Raw genomic sequence first — 23,913 nt, forward strand, 5'->3', positions numbered from 1 at the left:
AGGTCCTGTGGCTGCAAAACAAGCCCAGATCAACTCCACTCTACCACCATGCTTGGCAGTAATGATGGTGACATAATGACAGCTTTTGCTGTTTTGGTCTTGTCTTCTAAAAGGACATTGTTCCAGAAGTCTTGCGGTTTGTTAAGATGCAACAAACCTAATGCTGCAGCCCAAATCCACTGACTGCAGACTGTTTTACTGAAAACCATTTCAAGCAAGTCATTTTGTACTTATGTAGTCTTTTTAAAATTGTACTGTCAAGAACTTTAAAACGGAACATGTTAGCTGTGGCTTGTGGAGTGTAAGATGTAGAGCTTGGGGTTTTTGCAGTTCCTCTGATCATTACAATGTCTGACCTTGGGGTGAACTTGCTTGGACGTGCACTCCTGGGAAGATTGGGAAGTGTATTGAAAGTTTTTCATTTGTAAAAAAGCTTTCTCACTGTCATGAAAATGACTTTGTATCTTTTCCCAAATTGCTGGGTAAAAACAATTGTTGCTATAAGATAGTCGTCCCTATCTTGTTTTTCTGTCTTTGGCATTGGGAGAACACAAACCTGCATGTCCAGACCAGAAAACTATTCTATTCATTCCTATGGAAGCACTAAGGGTGTACTTTTCACACGCTGTTTCTGTATTTTGCCTACACCAAAGTCATAGTGTATTATGTCATCGGTTGTTGTTCATCTGAGATTGTGTTTACCTAATTATAAGACTTATTAAGACTGTTAAACCTAATTAATACATAAAATCTTTATGATCTTTATGATGGTGTACTTTCTTTCTTTATGTATATGTATATATAAAATAATGTATATTATATAGTGTATATATACAAATATGCACAGGTAAAAAAAATAAAAAAGTTTCTTAGTGGACTGTGGGGTCATATTTTTCATCGGCACATCTCAGGTAAAAAGATAAAAGCACTCACCTAAGATTCCAGTTCCCAGTATTGTTGCAATGGTCAAGAAGTCTGAGAAGACAAAGTGTTGTGAAATTGATCAAATTAGGACCAGTGTTTAAGAGTTCTTTTTACAGAGAAAACACTTAACAGCAAGATAAATTTACTTTGAACAATACCCAACCAACAGGGAGAGTGTGTGGTGCCTCAAGTCACGATCTAAAGTAACCCATTGCAATAGCAATAAAACAATTAAAACTAATGCTACACAATATTGGGTTTATATTGATATCCAATATGCCAATATTCCTTGGTGTTGGTGTAGATTCCAACATATGCACATACTTTCACAACCAGGACAAATCTGTTTATCAATGTTACATACTTGCTTTAACTCTGCAAAAGTTCAGTCATCTCTACAAAGTAACCAATGTATTGACTGATATCATCAATTTCAAGTTCAGTTAGTGCAGAGAAGCAATGACAACATTAAGTGGAGAGTCTGCTTTGTTTAAAGTTGTGCTTTCACTTCAACTGGTTCTCCTCCTTAGCTATGTTTCCAGTTTACTCAAATCTGTAGAATGCAACACATTTAGGAACAAAGTTGGACACATGGGGGGTTGGAGCTCAGGAGGAAGAGCAGTCTGATTGGTGGTTCAATTCCCAGCTTCCCTTGGATCTCATGTCGAAGTGTCCCTGAACAAGACACTGAGGTCACCTCAGGATGTGTGTGATAGATAAAGAAAAAAAAGTATTAAAAACTGTATTACTAAGATGTGCTGCATGAGTGTGTGTGAATGGGTGAATGTGGCTTGTTGGTTGTGTTAAAGTGAAAATGTGAAATTTGCTTAGAAAGGATGTAAAGGTAAATAGACGATAGCACTTATATGCACTTATAGAGTTGACCACGCAAAGCACTTTCACTCTATGCTTTGCGTGGTCAACTCTATAAGTGCATATAAGTGCTATATGATGCTCGCGCAGGATGCTCTCTGATACAGTATTCTTGTGCCAGACTATCGTTGGGTACAGTATTGTATTCTGAGGACAGAACTTACTTTAAGAACAGTCAAATGTTCTGAAAGCTCACATATCACTGACATCATACATATACAAAGTCCATTTCTGTACACTGCAAGGAGGCTGCGAAACCTTTTTGTCTGATGCCAACAAGCACTATCAACCAGCTCAATCACAAGTTGATGACAGTATTGACAAGACAGGTCACTTTTCTGTTACATTCAAATCCATCACTTGCACTCTGAGGACCTCCCATCATCACTAAAGATAAGCTGTCATTTCAAATCAGCCAGATCGTTTTTCATGATTCATTTATCGCTCCTCTTCTGTGCTCTTTCAATACTCAAATAACAGATGGCTGAGGGACATAAAGCGACAGTAATCAGACCTGTCATCATTATCTTTCTCATATAGGCTCTCAGCCAAGGCATGGAATTCAGTACCTGATTACCTTTGTTTGACAGAGGAATCATTATAGTGACAGGGGAACATATAAAAAAAAAACCTTAATAGCTAAATGGCATTTTGATTGTGATGCTTCAGCCATTTGTCCACTATCCCTTGTAGTTACATGTTACAGTCAGATCTACATCTGAGCCTATCGTGCTCCTTTTCACTTGTCCAAGAGAACACACAGTGAAGCTCCAACAGCAAACAACATCCCTTCCAGTTTATTTGTGTAAGTGGATCAATTCCTTTTTTAAAGTGTGTGGACTGAAATCTTACTTAGTTATGTTTGTGCAAATGACACAGATTATTAAAAAGGTTTTCAAAAAAAGAAAAGAAAACTGTGGTGCATATGCATCAAAACAGCCAAATCTGTTATCCATGTCGCTCTTACCATGCTCAAAAAAAATAAACAGACCACACAAGCCATTTCTCAGGTAGAATACACGAGTGCCCCTACTTTAATACAATTATTCAACATCAGCATATACAATCTCAACTGGACTCAGCAGGGCACGTAGCACTTCCAACATGCTCCAAAGTTCCATCTTTCTGCACCAATATGTAACAACTGTAAATTAAGTGTTGTAAGTGTGTTTTGCGTATTGCTAATACAGATGAATTCCCAATAAAGCCTGTCAGAAAATGAGCCATTTAGACAACTCAACGTTACTAACATTTCCAGACAGTCACTCTGCTCTAATAAATTCCTTATTTTATAACAATAATGCCATCTGGCAAAATCATCATTCAAGTAACTTAAAGACATTGAGCGTCATGCAAGAACATTTTCGTTTTTTTATTCTAAATTTCTGTCATTTTTTTCATAAGAAGGTCTCGTACGAACATGCCATGTCAGATTCAACAAACTTCGGAAAAAGTGTGCAAATGACCTGCGTAAATGATGAATGCGTATTTAAAGGGGAACTCTGGTATTTTTAAACCTAGACCTTATTTCTGGCATGAAATACGTTTATCTACTCACCGAGAAGTTCCCCTTTAAGTGCACGTGCACGAGGATAGTAAATTTGCATACTCCACGCCCAAAATAATACCATATAAGGCTAAGCTTCCTCTCTCCTGTGCCAGGAAGTGTTGAGTCATGAGAATGGCAGCAAGGCACAAAAAGAACAACTTTACGGGCTCTGAGAAGTTCTGCTTTCAGAGATCCAAAAAGGAAAATCTGTCATTTTTAGCAGTATCAGCAGTGGAATTACCGGACCTGCTAAAGCGAAGAAATGGGAAGCAATTACGAGTGCTGTTAATTCCGTGTCACCTGTAGTTCGTAATGTCACCGAAATAAAGAAGAAATGGTTTGATATGAAAATGGTTTAGAAAAAACATCTCGCCATGGGCAGGCGCTCGATGACTGCAACTAAAGCTGTGGAATCAGTTGTTGCCTCATCATGATGGCACTTTGATGGGGCGGTCCATGAGGGCGATCTTTTGGAATGTCGGTTGCCTGGGCTGGTTCAGGTAGTGGAAGACCCTCATTCATGGCAATATTGTGCAAAACGCAGCATGCCTTCTATAGAGGCATCGGCCTTGTTATAGCCATCCATCTATTTTCTATACCCAGGGGGGCTGGGTCATCCCAGCGGTCATCAGGCGAGAGGCGGGGTACACCCTGGACAGGTCCATCACAGGGCGCCTTGTTATATACAGTTAACACACTACTTAACCTTCAATTAGTGCATAATTTAAGTCTAACAGAATAACGTCAGCATAATTATATATTATATATACAACCCTTTAGTCAAGCAAACTTGATTTAAATAACAGCGGACTATTTTACAAAACTCCTACGACAGGTCTGGATCACTCGTAAATTCTGTTTGTACCTGAAAGAAAACTTAAAATATGAAAACATTAGTGAATGCGCAAATTCTCTTAAATAATTCATACGCACGACTTAAGAACAAATCTGTTCATACAAATGGTTGTTGCATGAGGCCCATTGTCTCTGCAGTGAATTCTGCTGGGTTTACATGTACGCTGAGTTCTAACCGAAGAAGTTAGAGGCTGTCTAGAACATTTTCTCACACAGTTTAACACAGCAATAACTCAATTCCGTTTCCATGCATTTATGCTGTTAGAAGGCTAGTGGTCTAATCAAATGGCCCAGCGGTGCAGTAACCATAGCTCGACTCAGTTGTGCATGTAACCATTTAACCGAGTTTTACCTGTGCACAAAATTAGCCTTGAACCTTGTTTTGCATTCAGACTGAGAAAAGATGGAAAACCTGACTGATACAGTGACATTGGAAAAAAGAAATTCAAAATAACTAGACAGAGAAATGTAAAGCAGTGCAAGCTCAGCTGTTCTAATGAACTGCAATAAATAAGCCAGATGTGGCCTATGACTTGGATATGAACTTTAGCTCTGGAATTTGATTACATCAGATTTAAATCTTAAAGATTCCCCCAAGACATTTTGGGTGATGTATACCCTGCTTTAAATAATACTTCTTTTTTACTTTGAAATTCTTAAAGGTGACATTTGTGCCTCCACCCTCAATGAAAAATCCAGAATCTATGAATATTTAAATATTTTCATCACACAAAGCTACAGGATACAAGTCTCTCTCTTGGCTGGTGTGAACACCTAAAAAAATGTTATAGCCAGTTCAGATAGTTTCCACTCTCGCCAGAAGAATTTGAAATCTGTTTACTGGAGTCAAACATACATAATTTTGGACAGTGAGGATAAAATATTCACAGAATTGCCAACTCTAACACTTTCGGCACAAGGTTGTTTCTCATGGTTCCTGAACAAATCTTATGCCATGTAAGAGGAAGTCACAAAGCCTCTCCTTCATGAAAAATATACATATAGTTCAAGGACTCAAGCAGGCTTTTTAAACACACCCTTTCAGCACTAACATTGATCGATAAACCATTACTCTGAATCCAGAAGACTGTAGGGCTTGGCACCCTCAAAGCCTCTTCACTATCCCACAACACCTTTCATGTAGGCTCATGTTGAGCTGTGCCTCCTTCACATTTCAGATCCATTAGAAATGGAAATGTCCAGAAAAACACTACTTTTGTTTAATACATGATCTTTGATATGTAAGGAAGCTCACCCATAAAGTCTCCTAATGCTGCTGACTGTTATCCAGGATTTACCTAAATGCTAATGTGGTTCGAAGCAGCAGCAGCAGCCACAGGAGTGACATGAACAACTACAAAATGAGAGGCCAGGCATATGGCACAGCAGTGATACTGCTTTTAACTATCACTTCAGACCAAATCATCTGATATACTTTGGCAATTCACAGTTTAAGTCCTGAGGAGCATCAAAGCTGTCAGAACATTTTCATTACAATGTAACATATGCACATCAGTTCTATCTGGAAAAGCAACAATTCATTTTTCTTTTCAAATGGCCCAATGATAGTGTGAAAATGAACCATAATGCTTTTCATCAGGCGTGTGACACGGGGAATCTGGGAATCATTAACTTTATCATTCAAATTTCTGAATGTCCTCTAGGAAACAAACCCATGACAAGCATCATGCGCTCAAGACTAAGTTACACCTGCAAGACAAACTATAGTGGAGCCAGATATATGCTAGTTTATGCCTTTTGGGAGCAAATTGCCAGCTGTTACTGAAGACAATTACTGACAGTAGTGTAAGAGTTCTTAGCTCAAAGGCACACAAACAGCTGTTGTTAAAGTAGGGAAAGTCATTCACTCTTTTGCATTTGATTCTCGAACCATCATTCAGGATACAGAAAATTTCCTTTTTGTAAACCTCTTGGCTACAAACACTCAGTCAAGGTGAAAAATTGTAGCATATTTTTACTCATCAGAAAGCCAAAGTCATTATATAGTCACTATACAGTAGGCTAAAGTAGGTCTATCATTAGTGGGTAGCACAGCTGTAAACAAGTACTTCAACTGAAACGATGATACAGGCTGTTTGTTCATACCGCTCAATATTGTCACAACTTCAGCCAGGCTTTAGTTTTTTTGTCGGTCTCCTGTTTTGCCACACTCACTCTCATGTCATTTCAGACCCTACCACTCCCTCCTGCTCTGCATCACTTCCTGAGTTCATTCACCTGGCCTGCCCCGCCTCCATACTCACCTGCTCCTCATCAGCTATCAGCCCCTCAGTATATATACCGGTCCATTCCCTCAGTTCTTTGCCAGATTGTCTAGTGTTCCCCTAGCTATCCAGTATCCTGTTATCCTGATTCCAATCCTGATCTTTCCTGTTTGTGCTCCCACTGGATTTGTTTGCCACACGATTACTACCTGGTTCGACCTATGCTGATTATTAAACCTCTGTTCCTTCACCTGAACTGTTCCCTGTGTCATACTATTGGGTTCTTGCCTGCTGTTTTGTGCCTCCTGACAGATATATATATAATGGCCTCCTGTAAAGTACCACACCAATAAGCAGCAAAGGGGGAAAAAAACAACTCATGTCAGCATTTCCACATCAGAGCAGATCTCAGTCTCAAGCTTCCATTTAAGAAGCCACAAAGTCCTCATAAACAGGAAGGAGGAAGTGGATGGAGCAGCTATCACTGTGCTATCACCCATGAGCCTTTCAATTCAATTCAGTTCAGTTTATTTATATAACGCCAAATCACAACAAACATCATCTCAAAACACTTCAAAGATACAGTCCAATTCAAGCAAATAAAGTCAAATTCACTGTAATACAATCATAATTTAGTAAATTCCAATTAATTCAATTCCATATCCGCAGAGAGGCAATTCAAGAAAAAGTTGCCTCGCTAAGGAAACCCACTGACTGCGCCAAGACTTTGATCCAATATCCTATCCTGAGCGTGTTCGAGGAGACTGTAGAAAGAAAAAACTTCCTTATAAAAGGAGGAAACCTCTGGCTGAAGCAGACAGAGTTGAGAAGACAGAAAAGAAGGGACAACAAGCACCATAACACAAGTTAATGACAACAATAATGTCATATGTACATGGAGAGTAATGAGAGCAGAGTGAGGAAAGATGCATCATGGAAGGCCCCCAGCAATCTAGGCCTATAGGCCTATAATCCTATAATCTAGGCCTATAACTATGGGATGTTTCAGAGTCTCCTGAGCCAAACGTTATCCAAAAGGAAAGTTTTAAGCCAAATCTTAAAAGTAGAGAGGGTGTCTGCATCCTGAACCCAAACTGGCAGCTGGTTCCACCGAGAGGGGCCTGATAAGTGAAGGCTCTGCCTCCCATTCTACGTTTAGAAACTCTGAGAACCACAAATAAACCTGCAGTCTGAGAGCAAAGTGTTCTGTTAGGAAAATATCTTACAATGAGATCTTTAAGATATGATGGAGCTCGGTCATTAAGAGCTTTATAAGAGCTTTAAAGATAACAATTCGGTTGTATCTGAATTTCGGAGCAAAAAGTTCTGAGTCATCCAGGTCTTTATTTCTATGAGAAATACTTGTAGTTCAACCAAACTTTTGTTTTCATCTAGTTTCCTAGATAAGTACAGCTGAGTATTATCTGCAATGAAAATTTATGCTATGCTGTCAAATTCTTTTCCGAATGGAGCACATATAAAGTGAAAAGAATCGGTCCAAGCACAGAACCCTGAGGAACTCCATGACTTACTCTGGTGTGTGAGGAAGATTCTTCATTTACAATCACAAACTGGAATCTATCAGATAAATATGACTTAAACCAGCCTAATGCAGTTCCTTTAATCCCAATAACATGTTCAAGTCTCTGTAACAGAATGCTGTGATCGATCGTATGAAATGCAGCACTGAGATCCAACAGGACAAGTACAGAAACAAGTCCGCTATCAGAGGCTAAGAGGAGATCATTGGTAACTTTCACAAGTGCTGTTTCTGTGCTATGATGCACTCTGAATCCTGACTGAAACTCTTCAAACAGATTATTTCTATGTAAATGATCACAAAGTTGAGCTGCTATGAACTATTTTTTCAAGAACTTTAGACAAAAAAGGGAGATTGGATATAGTGGGAAGGATTCCATGAATCCACTCTCTCTATGATAGAAACAATTTTATTGGTTTTTGGATGACTAATAAATTCGTCCATATTTCTAGAAATGAGAGCCGCTCCTTCCAAAGTGGGATGGATGCCGTCTCTCCTCATCAGACCAGGTTTTCCTAGAAATATCTCTGTAGCCCGCATTGTTTACTGGATACCACCTAGACAGTCAGCGGTTGAAGAAGGACATGCAACTAAACATACATCACTGGTCAGATTTGGCAGGGGTCCAGAGAAAAAAAAAAATCAAATATTCTGCGTTTATATCACATCTTTTCAACCTTGTGTATGTTCAACAACAGACTTTGTAATGTTGCTCACTCATCCGTTCACACACTATACACATTCATACTCCATCCTCCTTTTCCCATCAAACAAACACCTGGACCACAATGAGCTGTTGGGGCACCTGCAGGGTTTATGGTCTTTCACAAGGACACCTGGACATGTGGAGCAGCTGCTGGCCAAACCACTTTCAAAATGGTGGAAACCATTCTACAAATGAAGCAGAGTGGTGTATAAATATAATTTCTCACTTTACCAACAAGTAACACAAACACATTTTTCTGTTTTTGGATTTGATACATGCTATTGAGGAGCCTCAATGAATAACTCTGAATTTATGGTTAACATGGTTAACTCCCATACTACTGTATGTATTCTTATAAAGAAATAATAGCCTACATGTGCATTTTTCAGGTCCATATCATACATGTTTGCTGAGATAGCTGTAGTCTTCTGTTGTTGATTTGTCAGACTGAGCACTTGGATTATCAAAGATATGTTCTGAAACACTACCTCTAATCCAGTACACATAAGCTTTTGTTGCATTTCAAACTGTATGAAATCATTTAACAGTCAGTCACAAGCACTTAAAGTTACTTAGCTTGTGTTAAAATATCCAGAAACAGAAACTACTAGAGCCTCAACAAAGGCAGATCCAGGCTTCTCACAGATATAGACATCAGTACAAATCTTTTCTAATATGTGCAAATATGAAAACCTATTTTTCAGAACCTAAAACGCAGAGATAAATGCTTGGGTAAAGTCAAATGAACTCACTATGGAGTCTGTCCAGCAGAGAGGGACCAACTGTTTAGATGTCAGCGTGGAATCATCCTGAGTTTTTGCAGAAACTTACTAATTAGTTTCTGAAATGAATATCAAAAATCTCATGAATAAAGACTCCATTATTTTCCCATTCAAATCATTTTAAGTTAAAAAATGATGAACTGTGTCCCTGTAGCTCATGAAAATCTTGTGTTCTCTGTTTGCCAGCTGCAGTTAGTATGAACAACCAGTATTTAACAGCCCAGCAGTTGACTGTGTGTTTGTGGATTATGTAGAAAGAGTGTTGGTTTAACGTCAACCCAGGAGACTGAAGTATAAGAAAGAAGTCACATCAATCAATCAAAACAAAGTTTATCTTTGCGATTAATTCAACATCCTCCTCATCCAAACAAATTCAATTGTTGGATGAACAGAATGAAATATTTGAAAATCTGGTTTGCAAGCGCTGAACTTTCAACACATATATTACAACAAAGATTGATCGTCCTAACTAATTTGATCGTCAGTCACTGAGGCCAGTTCAGATCTTTTTTGTCCTTGCCTTCCACGTAGCTGAAAATATCAGCACAAGTAGGAAATAGGTGCTAACAGTAGGGATGCACCTACTGTGAGCAAATACAGATGTTAAAAATAATAGTTTGGCCGATAGTCAATACAGAGTTTTCTGCTCTTTTTTCTTCTTTTATCATCAGTGAAATTAAAAAAATTATTAACCAACCTTTATTATAACCTTTCAAATGACAAAAATCCTTCGTATGAAAAATAGGTTTCCAAAGTCTTTTTAGCCTGTTAAACTATTGCCTACTCATGACTTCAGTACTAGATTGGCCAAACATAATGGTATTGTGAAAAATAAATCGCTTGCTATGAATTTAGGCAGTACCTGAATCTGTAGCTGCAGACTAAGTCAACAAGTCAGCTTAGGTCATGCTTTTTTCCGATAGAACAACTCCACGATGGATATTGGTCCAATGTTAGGTTGATTTATGGGTGCAGCAGTTTGGTTGCATCTGCGACCACTGAGTCGCACCCTGGGGTTCTGATGTCCATTCCTTCATAGGGCATTTTGAAGCGTCATCTGTGGAAAACCTCCACATCCTAACAACATCAAATTATTGTGGGATGTTTCCCTGTTGAAGAAGAGACGGACAGACAGCAGGGGGAGATGTGTAGAAAATTGGGAGGGGGCAGCTCCCACTGATGATAGGTGAGGTAGGTATAGAGCATTCATTTAATCTTATTGACTTTGATTGATTGTTGTCAAATCTGTTGTCTGTGAGTGTAGGGATGTGTGTTTGTGTGTTAAGGTAATACCTTTATTCCTAAAAATAACCTTTCTAACATGAAAAGATATTAGTTTTATAAAACAGAAATAATAAAAGCTTCAATAAAAGGACAGCCATGGGAAAGTCGTGGCACAGCAGCTGTCTGGTACAACCAAATTAACTGGCTTTTAGAAAGTTTTTGAAGATATTTGAGCAAAATAGGTTTCATCTCCTGAAAATAACGTCTTTGTAACACTGCTACACATTCTGGTTTACTAGGTCCTAAAAGCACTTTGGTTTCAAAGGCAGGGATGAGATGAGCTGATGTCAGACACATGTGGTTCCATCTGTGCAGCACAAAATTTACCAAGAAAAAAAAGATTTAGAGTGTAAAGAAGAAACCATCTATTTTTCATTTTCTCAGCACTTGTAGGACAAAATAACGTGTGACGACATCTAATGATATTTAATGACATATATTCTTAGCTGCTTCATGAGAACCTGGTGCACAATGCATATACAGGTTTATTTTAATTCACAATTACAAAAAAAAAATCAGCATACAGACAAGGTGTCCGTATTAGAAAGTCGACAATTCTCTCTGAAATTAGTATCACGCTACAAAATCCCATATCATTTTGGCTCCAGATAGACTGTACATGGATCTGATAGCTTGACATATGAAGTATGGAATGGTTAGGAGGGTGTTAAATGTTGATGGAATATCAGGGACACAGTGGCAGCACTGTGGAATTTGTGGTAAATTAAAGCTTGAGCAACATCTGTGTTGATGTTAGTGCTATTGATCTTACTTCTCCACAAAGTAAGGAACTGCCATCCTACGTATATATACGTATATATCCTACGTACAGCAGAGCCTGTAGCTGGTGGGGCTGTATTAAACTTGAACTTATTCATATCAACTTATATGACAATCTAAAACATGTATTGTTTGCTCCAGTAAGAAGCACAGTAAAAGACACATTTATAATAGTGATATTTTACATAAAAAAGATATCATTCTTGTCCAGAATCAGGTTACAACAACCTTAAAACATTTGGAAAAGGAAAATGCTGCCTGGATCATTCAAAAGATTCCAAGTTAAATGATAGCCAGCCAGCCCCCCCCCCCCCCCCCCCCCCCCGCGCGTTACGTAGCCCCTTACCGGTGGCCGGTTCTCTATACATGAAATGTACATTATGATGCAACAACCAAATGTCGGACGCTATGGTGAGGAAGCGCGTTTTTCATTATTTTCTGAGCGGACTTTAGTAGCTTGTACCTGGTGCTTGACTCTGTAATATTGTGTGTCGGTACTCACAGCACTGCAGATAAATTAACCGCAGCCTCCAGTGTCTGTCCTGCTGTTTCCGCGTTATTTTGATGGACAGAGTGCTGAGACTGTTGACAGGGATGTGACAGGGGTTTGTTTGCTTTATGATCTCCTCTGCATCGGTCGCCATCATTTTAATTTCTTCCCCTATCCACTCTCTCACTCTTTCCTCTTCTCCCGCCCTCCCTCTCGCGACGCAAGAACGCGAGCGATCTCCCAGAGATGGAGCGCGCAGCGGATGATGCTTCCTGTGTTGGGTTGGCAGGACATAACCCCGCGTCATTGGAAACTAGCACAAAGCAGGTCATGCAGATAGCAGATTTTGTCTCCTGGACACATCACACACAACATTAGCAGTTCAAAATAGGTCGACAGACTCTGCAGAAAGCTTTTAAGCTAGGTCTACCCGAAAGTAGCCTGTTATTAGAGGCTCTAGGGTCCTATATGGATATAAATGAATACATCTTTTTTCCAAACAAACTGTTACAGAAACTCAAAAAAGAAGATGTGTTATAGGTTCATGTTGCATGTGAATAATCCACCTGAACTCACTGATAATGAATTTGCTGTTGCTCAGGATAGGTACAAGACAGTAGGCTATAATTATTAAAAACTGTATTATTGAACGTTTATGAAAAGTGGTAAACAAAACCAATAAGGAAAAAGGACAAAATGAAAAGGCAAAGGAACAACAGATATTTACAAGGAGGTTTGACTAATTGAAAAAATACATTGGATGCTTCAGAGCTGTAGGGTCCTAAAATTATACAAAGACTTGTATATAATCATGTAAATTGAGACTCAAATAAATCATCCTATGATGAGATTCAATTTATCATTCATTTCTGAATCTGTTGAAAGACAAAGATATTAATATGAAATATGTTTTAATTCCACAACTAAAGTCAAAGGCTATATTAAACCCCTGTAAGGATGATAATTGTTTTACAGGCTGTAACAGACAGTGGTTACCTACATTTTTAGACATTCAACAATTAATATTTGGAGGTTTTAGGTTTTGCATGCTTGCTTACAGACAGGTGTGTGTAGGGGGTCATGTTGAATATTTTTTGCATGTGTTCTGTGCTCTGTATTTTAGGCCTTACAGCAATTATAAACAATTGCCTAAAAAATGGCATCTTACAGTTTTGAAACCTGGATTGGGAAATACAACATACTTAGATGTTTGGACAAACTTCCTTATTTTATGATTTCATTACAGACTGGGTTGGATGTTGGTTGTGCATCACATTCAGTATGTCCATTGATGGCCAAAAAGATCCACTTTTGTCTGATCCGACCAGTATACCCTTTTCTACATGTTTAGTGAGGCTCACAGAAGTCTTTTGGCAAACTCCAAACAGGCCCTCTCTTTTTTTTTCTCAAAGCAATTGCTTTATATTGGCCACTAGACAATAGAAACTGTCTTTGTGGAGTTGTGGCTTGAAGTGATTTTATGGACAGACATGCCATTTCTTATTTGGAGCTTCACAGTTCTTTCAAGGTTGGATTTGGCCTCTTTATCCCCTTTTCCGCTAACATTTAAAATGTGACAGCAATGGGAAAGTCTTTAAACAGGACTTGGCCCCACATGAAAAAGGTGCTGCAGTGCTCACAGGTTTTTTTTTAGCTCCAGACAGCATTGATTGGCATTGTACACTCGGCGCACATACAAATTTTCACTGACATTGCTGCAGCAAGGGTTACAGGAGTGGGCTCTGGTTAACTGTTAAAGAGTGTACCACCATGAAAAAGCCATTTAAATTTACAGCAGCATGTGTCAACCTTTTCGCCTCGCCCCTTTTCAGGTTTGTACATCCAGAAAGTATTCGCAGCGCTTCACTTTTTTCACATTTTGTTATGTTACAGCCTTACTTCAAGATAGATTATATGCATTCCCCCTCAAAATTGTTCACACAGTACCACATAATGATGTACATGTTATTTTTTTGTTTTTTACTGTTAATGAATCTGCAAAAATTTCAAACAAACTTTTTTTTCACTTTGTCATTATGGGGTACAGTGTGGAGAATTTTTAGGTAAACAGGCAGCTGTGATTTTCTCAGTGATTTTCTTTTCATAAAAAAAGTGTTCACTTTATTAATTAGGACCATTTTGTCTTAAATCAATAAAATAAAACCCTGATCATAGCCATTTAAATTACAGGAGACAAACATAGGGGAGAGATTAACAATTTGTATGCAAAATGACCAGGAATACAGACAAAGGCTTAATTGTCTTTATTGCATCCAAAATTCAAAAAGACTTCAAAAGTGAAAAGGAAAAAATCATGCCAGCAAAACTCGTGATAGTGTTGCGATATCATGCATTAACCAGGCCAAATAAAATGATGAAACTAATAACAGCATTCATTTTCAAATTTTTTAGATCTGACATTGTCATAGTTATTGAAATAATGCCAAACAAGATGCATTTTAATTGTTTTGCACAGTTCAGATAACCAATAAGAGTACAGATTGTGTTTTCGTTCTGAAACACCAAATGGAGCATTTACATTTCTGTGCATTACATTTCTCAGCTTCTGTTATCCAGTCGTTCCCAAGATTTTCTAACTGAATTAGAAATATGTCATATTGCATATTAGGCAAACAATTTTTTTTTAATAAATAGTGTTTCATGATTCAGCCAGTCAAGTATTTCTCAGCCTGCAAGATGAGACCTCTCGAGAGGTAATGTGCTTCTGTTGTGCTGAAGATAACTGCACATATTATTTTTACTACTATTGATTTGCTGCTGCCCTTTGTAGGTCTTTATGTACAACAATGTAACATACAAACAGAATTGAATGATAATATCATTCTGCACCACTCATGCAATTCTAAAACAAATATTCAAAACAGATAAAAAAGAGGCAGGCTGTGAGGGAGACTGCTTATTCTTTTGACTTTAACCTAAATCCCTTGTCAGTATGTCAGAAATCAGTCTGGTGAAACAAGCAAACACACATGTAGATGTGTCACTGTTACATAATATGTCACAAAGCCTTACATAAGCCCAGTTGCAAGAGATAAGCATTAACATTTTACATTTCAACAAACATGGGCTGCGTGAGACTGGGTTGGGGCTGCAGGGTGGTGTGGTGGTCAGCACCGTCGCCTCACAGCCAGAGGGCTCCTGGTTTGAATCACAGCTGGGGCCTTTCTGTGTGGAGTCTGCAGGTTCTCCCAGTGTATGCGTGGGTTCTCTCCGGGTACGCCGGCTTCCTTCCACTGTTGATAGCTTAATTGGTGTCTTTAAAACGACACTAGGAGTGAGTGTGAGCGTGTGTGGTTGTTTGTCTCGTTTGTCTCTGTGTGGCCCTGTGATGGACTGGCCACCTGTCCAGGATGACCCCGCCTCTCACCTGATGACCACTGGGATAGACTCCAACCCCCCCACGACCTTGAACTGGATTAAGCAGGTATAGAAAATGGATAGATTTCAAAATACATGCTTTTTAAAAGATTTCTCAGCTACTAATATTGTTCTAATTATGTGAACTTTTAGCCCATTATCTGTCCCTCTTCATCACGTAGTGACAGTTTGTAAGGAACATTCAGGGTTTTGAAAGGCTTTCATGCCAAATCATGATCGGTTTCCAACCCCAACCAAGTACTTTACTCTCAAGAGACTGCAGCAGTTGATTCCATGGCAAAATGGCTAAAATGGGTCTTTCATTGAATTGCTTATTGGGTTTGTTTTTGCACATAAAGCTAAGCTTCTTATTTTAGAACATTTGGCCAACCATTTCTGGACTGTTTGACACTGTAGTCTCAGCATCATCAAATTATCTTTATTAAAGGTGAGTAAGCCATTCATAAGAACAACTCTTGTTTTTCACACCTCTTATCTATGGTCCTCCAGACACTGTACCCTTCAAACTCATGTGAGGGCAACAACAGAAACAATTGCTCTGACAAAATGACCAAGTGAATGTATCATTCACACAGCTAGAGCAAAGATATACTGTGTCCTTAAAACAACATTTTGTTTACACCATTTCTAAATCATACAAATCAGCGCAGGTTATTTGTTTGTTTTTTTGTTTGTTGTTTTATCACGAACTCTGAGACTGGCTGACACAAATGCAGGCAGACAGACGGTATTCAGTTCTCAGGGTTATTTATTCGGTCCAAGGGTCAAAATCCAAGAAGTCAATCTGAGCAGGCAGAGGTACAAAATCACAAGGCTAGACTCAGAAAACTGGGAACGAAAACGATCAGACACGGGGAATGCTCTTTAATGCTGAATGCTGGGATGCTGGGAAGCTGCTCTAGGAGACAAGACAATCTAGCACTGACACACAGGGGAGCACTGGTTATATACCCACAGGAGAGAAGGGATAACAAGACACAGGTGAAACACATATGGGCGAGGACGGGTAATCAAAGGGGAACGGGGAGTAAACACAGAGACAAGACTATCAAAATAAAACAGGAAACTGACACAAAACACAGACCCCGACAGTTTTAGGAACAAGCCTACAGATGAACGGGTTATAGCTAAGCTCATAAGGCATGAAACATCACCTTTTAAATCATTTCAAACTCACAGGGAACTGCTATACAGCTGCATAATGCCAGTTATGGCTTCTCAGTGGATAACACTGCACCAGTTTATCTTATCAGCAGAAACCAAGAACTGTGCTAATCTGTGTTTATTAAATCTCTGACATCTTCTCAGCATTGATGTTATTACAGCTGTTAGCTCTTGCCTTCTTAGCCATATCTATGTTTGATTGTGGGCGGCTGTAGCTCAGGAGGAAGAGCAGTCACCCACCAGTCGGAAGGTCGGTGGTTCGACTCTGGCTTCCCCAGAATACGCGTCCTTAGGCAAGACACTGAACCCCACGTTGCCCCCCCAGTGTATCATTGGGGGTATGAGTGTGTGTATGAATGATTAGAAAAGCACGTAGTTATGAATCTTAAGACGTGCTGTGTGTGTGAGTGGGGTGAAGCGCTTTGAGTGGTCAGCTAGACTAGAAAAGCGCTATACAAGTACAAGTCCATTTACCATATCTCTTTCTTTAGCATGTTAGCATGGTCCAGTTTGTAGAATGTAGTGATATCGAATGGACGAAGCTTAAAAATGCAGCCAGGGGTTGTATAAGATTCGAAGGCACTTTCTCTAGAGCCTGTGTTTGGTTCTGTCCATTCGTAGCTACTGTTGGGACAATGTAGCACAGCATGGCGAAACAGGTGGTCACTGCTTTTTTCTTTCGAAATTGCTCTAGGTAATAAAATCACAGTGATTTGTATTTTCATTCAACTTTACGCTGATGAAAGGATATCTATGGGTATTATATTGCATTTGAAGAAAGAGTGGGGAAATAAAATGAGCATTTGATTCAAATATCTTAACCAACCTTTAAGTAGCTCAATTAGGGCTGGGTGATAAAACAATGTCACAGTCAGCGAAACGAAGTTGATGTCAATCTCAGTGATAAGCACTTAACATTTCCAGTCGATCTATTGATAATGCAAATAGCCAATCCCTTAGCAGAAACAAAGTATATGGCCATTTATTACCGCAAAAGATTGTTTTAGCTACCAGTGCAGGATAACACTGAATGCACATGGGGAGAATCAGTGGACCCAACAAGAGGCATGAAAGAAGAGATGAGACTGAGAGTGAACTTGTGTTATCCTCCCAAACTATTGAGCTAATTATGCATTTTATAACATTTTCTAAAGAAATAGCACAGTCAGCTTTTAATGTAGAGCTGTGTGCAGCCCATCTATTCAGCCCCAGTTTCTTTGTCTTTAGTCGACAGCCCACACATACGTCAGCCAGTCCTGCCATTGCAGGTGCAGTAAAAATATGGGTGCAGCCAATTTTACCAAGATGAAGTTGCTTATGTAATGATGTGTCATGTAAATATAATTGTAAATTCATATGAATATAGCTAATAAAATAAGTCACTCACATACACACTGACAGCATAAGCAAATTCTACATCGTGATGTCTATTTACAACAACCAGTCAATGAACAAACTACATGACACAGATGTAGACAACAGAGTATGAATAATTTCTGCTTCCTGTTGAATTAACTCTTTTTTTCTGATTTAGTATGCAGCTGCAGCAACACTAAAGGTTGCTTTGCATGCAAACTAAATGCTTTAATACTGTCTCAGATCACAAGTTATAGTAAAAACTATATATAAGAACAATACAGTGGTGGGTAATTAATCAAATTCCACCAGCTAGCTATTTAATTATTTTGGTGTACCATTTAACAAAAATACTTTTTCGCAATTTTGCTGATAAAAGTCACATCATTTAAAATATTTCACAATATTTGAATCCCTCATGCTCTTTTCTTATCAGCACTGCAAGTCGGCCTATTTTACAAACTAGATTATTACATACAAATGTTTCATACAAAGTTTCCACTATCAAATATTTCCTAAGAATGTTTTTTGTAATGATTACAAAAGACAAAACACTTTAAAGCTGAAAGCTATTGTATTTGAATGCACCATCATGGCTGTAGAAATACTCAACAGTAACCAGATAATCTGGGTAAACAAAGATTGAATACATTTTAAAAAATTTCTGTTTGCACTCTACTACTACTAAGAAATTACAGTTTAGAAAATCTAAGCCCCTCTATTTCATCATGCTTAAAGTCTATCACACTCAAACAATTACAAATAAATTAAAATCTGCAAACATAATTCACATTAAAAAATTATGCATTACTTACAAGCAAACTCTCCAGGAAATATCATGCCTAATTACATAAAACCTGAAGCTCCGTGTACCATTTCTAATTGTTTCTATACAGAAGTTGAATTACGGGTTCCTATATAATTTAAGTTTCTCAAGCTGCTGTTCTCTGGTATGCAGCTGTGAACTGAGCATTTTTATTACAGACTTGAAAACCATAAACCGTTGTTTTTCCACACAATGATCATCTTTTTTGTCACCATTTTATTTCCTTAAATAACTGTTAAACAGTAAGAAAAAAAAGATTTACTGCTCAGGCATCTATTCAAGCTTGTGCAGCCTGTTAAAGCCAACACATCAGCCTAAATCTCTTTTCACAAGAGGAGCCAGCTGCTGCACAACGACAGAGAACCTCAAATGGTGACATGATTAGGGGAAGAATGTGAGAGGAATAAAGAGGAGGCAGAGAAATAACACGGTATGTTGGTAATTAAAACATTGAGGGTTTACAGTGTTTTGTACATCAATTGAGGAAATATGGGAGAATACCAAATAGAGATAGGAAGCTTCTCAAACAGGGCGTTATCTTTCTAAATGCATTCATCTGGTACTACTGTGTGTGGTGATGCTCGTTCTGCTGTTAAACGTTACTTGTATTAGCTAGAGCCTTTAAGTTGCTTTTTCTTTTCTTTGTCCACTCTGTAAGAATCTGAATGTTTTTCCTTCCAGAAGCACTGGTAACCAAGCATAGATCCCAGGTCTATGCTGGGAGTGTATCACATCTGGAACAATTTAACCTGATTTCTTGACAGATTGAGAAACAACTACATTGCTTCACTGTGTAAAATATCGGAGTTTTACAATAAAGACCGTTGCCTTACCTTTTTCCCAAAATAGTTACAGCTTAAGTTTCAATTCATCAGCAAGTCTACGCCTTCATTTGATTTCTACGTGATGTCAATTTTGATGCGTTGCTAATGTTTACTCAGCCACAAATGCTTTGAATTATGTCGGAGGGAATATTGGAAGCTTGTAATGGAGCTTTGATAACCAACAATCACTGGTAGTTTAAAAATCTACATGGTTACAGCTTGCGCATTTTCCTTTTACGTCTCTTATTTAAAAGGGCTCGACTCTTTCATTACCGTCAAAACAGCATTAAAATTGGGATTTGTTCATAAGCCGCTACAAGAGAATATTGTTTAATATGTATGTATTTAAAGGGGAACTCCGGTATTTTTAAAAATAGACCTTATTTTTTTATAAAATATGTTCATCTACTCACTGAGAACAGTTTGGTGAAAGTCGGCGTCCTTCAGAAGATATTTAGATTACTCGAGATCGGCGTATATCCGATCGGTATATAATACGAATGAATGTGTAGTATAGCTCTGTTAGCTCATAGCTGCTGTGTTGTTGTTATTGGTGGCTATCGGGGGCTTATAGAGGGCTTTCTACACACTCATCTACTGGGATGATGTCATCGACGCCCACTGCTGCAACACAACCAAGGCCATACCTTTAAATACAGAATTATTTTTTTAAAATCTTTTTGAATGTTTTCCATTTTCATTCATCAGAATCTAATTCACTCCTTCTGATCCAGTTCTGAAGTGGGTGTCTCATTTTTCTAAACTGCTTGTTTCACGATTTACCAGTAGAAGAAAAAATAAATGCCTTCTGGGAAAGTGTTGGAGTGCGGTGAAGTAAAGTAAGATTTACTGTACATCTTTTACAACTGGCCTTAACTAACTGAAAGACAGATTGGTGCGATTTAAATGACCCAACTGTGTCAGTGTTATTTGCATATCTAAAAGCTGGTACACAACAAGTTAGTTTTATTACATTCAGTCAGAAAACTTTTATTCATAAGCTTTTATTCATAACCCTTGATATGAAAATCATTCCAAAAAAGCACCTGAAATTGTGAAATCTAAACTTTTTTGGAACAGTAATATGATGAGCCAAGTTGGAGAGGGTTGTCAAAGGCTATTTTCTGTTTTAATTATTTATTAAACTTGATTAATCTAATCAGTGTCAGCAATACCAATGTCAGCCAGAGTATATTGTTTCAGCTGGATAATTTTCCAACAAGTTCAAACCAAAACACGCCAGTCTCTCAGCTGACTGGATAGCCCTGAGAATGAGGGAGAGAGACTGATTCATGGTGCCGTGGCAAAGTACTTCTTTGTTTACAGAGTTGTATTTCACGGCTTTGCTGGTCACGCTGCAACGCAGCGCAACCTCCTGTGAGAACCTGAGGATGGAAAACTGGGTAGATTTTCCTGGAAGGCTGTATAACAGATTCCCATGGAGAGACAAAGAGATGAGGGAATGTCAATGAGCAGAATATAACTTGAGCATCATTGGTACAATATTCCAAATCCACCACTTTGTGGACAACACGTCATCACAATGTTTGTGAAGAGTTTTGTGGGAGATTTTAGTGTATACAACAAATATGTGAAATTCTTGTGATTGCAAGTTCTGCGATTTTTGTGTTAACAGCTTAACACCCATCTTTGATTGGATTTGAGCAATCTTTTTTAAAATATTGACAAGACCATTTGTAAAGCATATTTTATGCACATTCTATTTCAGTCTTTTATATACACCATCAACATGGCATTAAAATAGAGTAAATCACATCATTAAAACATTACAATACAAATTGAAAGAGTTGCAACCTTTTTAAAGGAAACTAAAATGTGGCGAAGAGAGATGGAAATGGGGGGGGGGGGGGGGGGGGTGTTCAATTTATTAGCCTATGAAGTGTTTAAGAATAAGTCAAAGACATGGCCCAAAAATAAAAGTTTCTAACCTGAAGGCAAAGATAGTCAATGGAGAAGCAAGTCTATTACGCCACTGAATGCCAGTTAAATACATTATGTAATGTACTATAAATTCCTACATTTGAGATTGACAATTAGATTAAATTTCTGTTAAAAATGTTCGTATCTTCATAGGGATGAACGTTTTGTTTCTTCACACTTGGCCAAGATAACCTTTTCCTTGGAAAACAAGAAGATTGGCACTAGTGGAATACACTATAAAATGCTACCTGTCCCATCTCACTGCAACATGTGAAATATTCACTTGTCAGAAATATTAATGTTTGTACTGATGGAGATTTATCACACATTTTCAATGTGGTGCCCAGCTCAACAAGTATTTTAGACATGGGAAAAGTGTTTGGTCTAAAAAAGCAGTGATGTTTTCTGATCCAAACTAATTTGTAATGCTTCTAAGTTAACAAAGCAGAAGTAAAGTGCAACTAGAAAAACAAAGGAAAATAAAATGAATGTTTGACAGTAAAGTGTAAAAGGGTTTTGGTTGGACAGGAGTAGAAATCTGGTGTTCTGGGTCATACTTATTTGTGTACACCACCCTTGAGTCAAATCCAGTCAGAGTATGTTGCAATAGTATACAGTTTTATATAAAAGCTTGCAATCAAATGTTTGCCAGGGGATTATCATTATCATGTCTAAAAAGAAAATGCCTATATCTGCAGCAAGTATTAGTTTTATGTGTTTTGCTTCAACATACAAGTTCAAGTTTATCTCAGTTGACCTACAGTCAACTTTTGGTACACTTGTATCCTCATTCCAAACATGCACTGCCTTCTATTAATCTAATGGTTGCTGAGGATGTTTGCATAATGTCTGAATGATTGCTTTGGTGCTTTCCCTTGACACTTTTAACACAGAACAAGTCTCATCTGCTGCAGTCACATTTAACAGATAGCCATGCACAGTGTAGCAGTGAGTGTCTGGAATCAGTCAGATCTTGTCATTACAAACATAAATAACGGCACTGTCTGATCTCAAGGTTCTCCCAGCAACAACAATGTAGAACAGAACTGTTTTTGTGTTGCAGCATTTGAGCTGCAGCTTCTGCTCAGGAGACACATCAGATAGCTGTCATGCAGAAAGTGATCCAGGTGATGTGAAAAATAAAGGGTTCTGCTCATTTGTGCCTCCTTTCATCCTTTAGCCTCCTGTCTCTGGTCTCAGCAGAGTGTTTTGGAGGTTATCTTAATTCCTGATGTATACCATGAGGCAGTGATTTGTATGAACAATGTCCATAATGTCTTTAAATTTTGCACTGAACAAGGCTTTTTTTTAACTGACAAACATGAAGTGAGCAACGCTAACGCTCACCTTGTAACAATCATTCTAGTTGATACGGTTAGCCTGCATAGCTCAATAGATTCAAAGGACAAAGCTACCTTATTTCTTGTTAAGTTAGACCTGGCAGTCATGCACTGTCATGCTACATATAAAGACTTCTCCAGGAACGCACTGATGGCCCTTGTTCCGCAGAAAATTAATTACTGTGGAGACCTAGCATTGTATGGTCGATGTTAAGTATTGCTGAATAATTAGATAAATAAATAAAAGTGAAAATACCTACATATTTGAGCCTATTGACTTAATTAGCTATTCTGGAGCTTAGGCAAGCTAGCTGCATGTTGCTAGCTTTCCACCAACATTGCACTAATGTAGATGGGCATGCATCTGGTGAGATGGCCACAGTGCCCATTTCCGGGGCTAACTTATTTTTCCAGTATATATAAGGAAGATACAGTAATTCTATTCGAAATTAAATGTGAGAAGTGAATGGGAACTTGATGAACTAGATGATTATATACATGTGAACTGAACTTTAAATGAGTTCTTGTGAAATATAAACTTCTGCAAAACTGCAGAGGAGTCATGCTTGAGGCATGCTTGAGTATCATATGTGAAAATCTGTGTTCCATTCATGGCATCTAAAATGGGATCAAAACACTAATCCCACACTGTAGGTACAGTTAACAGTAGAATTATATATTGGCATGCAATCTTTTAATCCAATCACTTCAAAAAGATTTATAAAGTAACCCTTGTCCTTTTCTAAACAGTTTCCACAGACAGCCTTTCTGATGGATCCATCTAACAAATCATTTGACGCATCAGGTTGATTGAAAACAGGGATTTATGAAAACCTATTTTTCTTTTTTTGACATCTGCTCTATTTCTGTCTGTTGTGTGTGAGTTATTGGTCTTGAAAGACCTTGTTACTTCGTCTTCCCGTAAGATGTGTAACACACATCATTTGGCACACATGAAGCAAACCACATACTGTATTGTTTAGAAATACTGAAAAGTCTTTGGGGGTATCAGAGTAGTCATTTGTAGGTCAAAATGGCAAAGACTGCACACTGTT

The 23,913-nt window shown here is 38.2% G+C and overlaps 1 protein-coding gene across 2 annotated transcripts in view; it reads right to left on the reverse strand.

Moving 5' to 3' along the window:
• LOC140312387 (uncharacterized) overlaps nt 1-12,220 on the reverse strand; it is a 107,126-nt gene extending 94,906 nt beyond the window's left edge. For both annotated transcript variants that reach the window (XM_072390209.1, XM_072390208.1), the window contains exons 1-2: nt 12,021-12,220; nt 934-975 (exon numbers count right to left, since the gene is read on the reverse strand). In XM_072390209.1, the coding sequence (XP_072246310.1) occupies nt 934-975; nt 12,021-12,165 (187 nt within the window). In that variant the 5' untranslated portion in view covers nt 12,166-12,220. The remainder of the gene's footprint in view (nt 1-933; nt 976-12,020) is intronic.
• Between the last annotated feature and the right edge of the window lie 11,693 nt (nt 12,221-23,913).

This window comes from Leuresthes tenuis, unplaced genomic scaffold (genome assembly GCF_036924035.1).
Source record: "Leuresthes tenuis unplaced genomic scaffold, fLeuTen1.0.hap1 SCAF_7, whole genome shotgun sequence".
In the NCBI taxonomy this organism is placed as follows: Eukaryota; Metazoa; Chordata; class Actinopteri; order Atheriniformes; family Atherinopsidae; genus Leuresthes; species Leuresthes tenuis.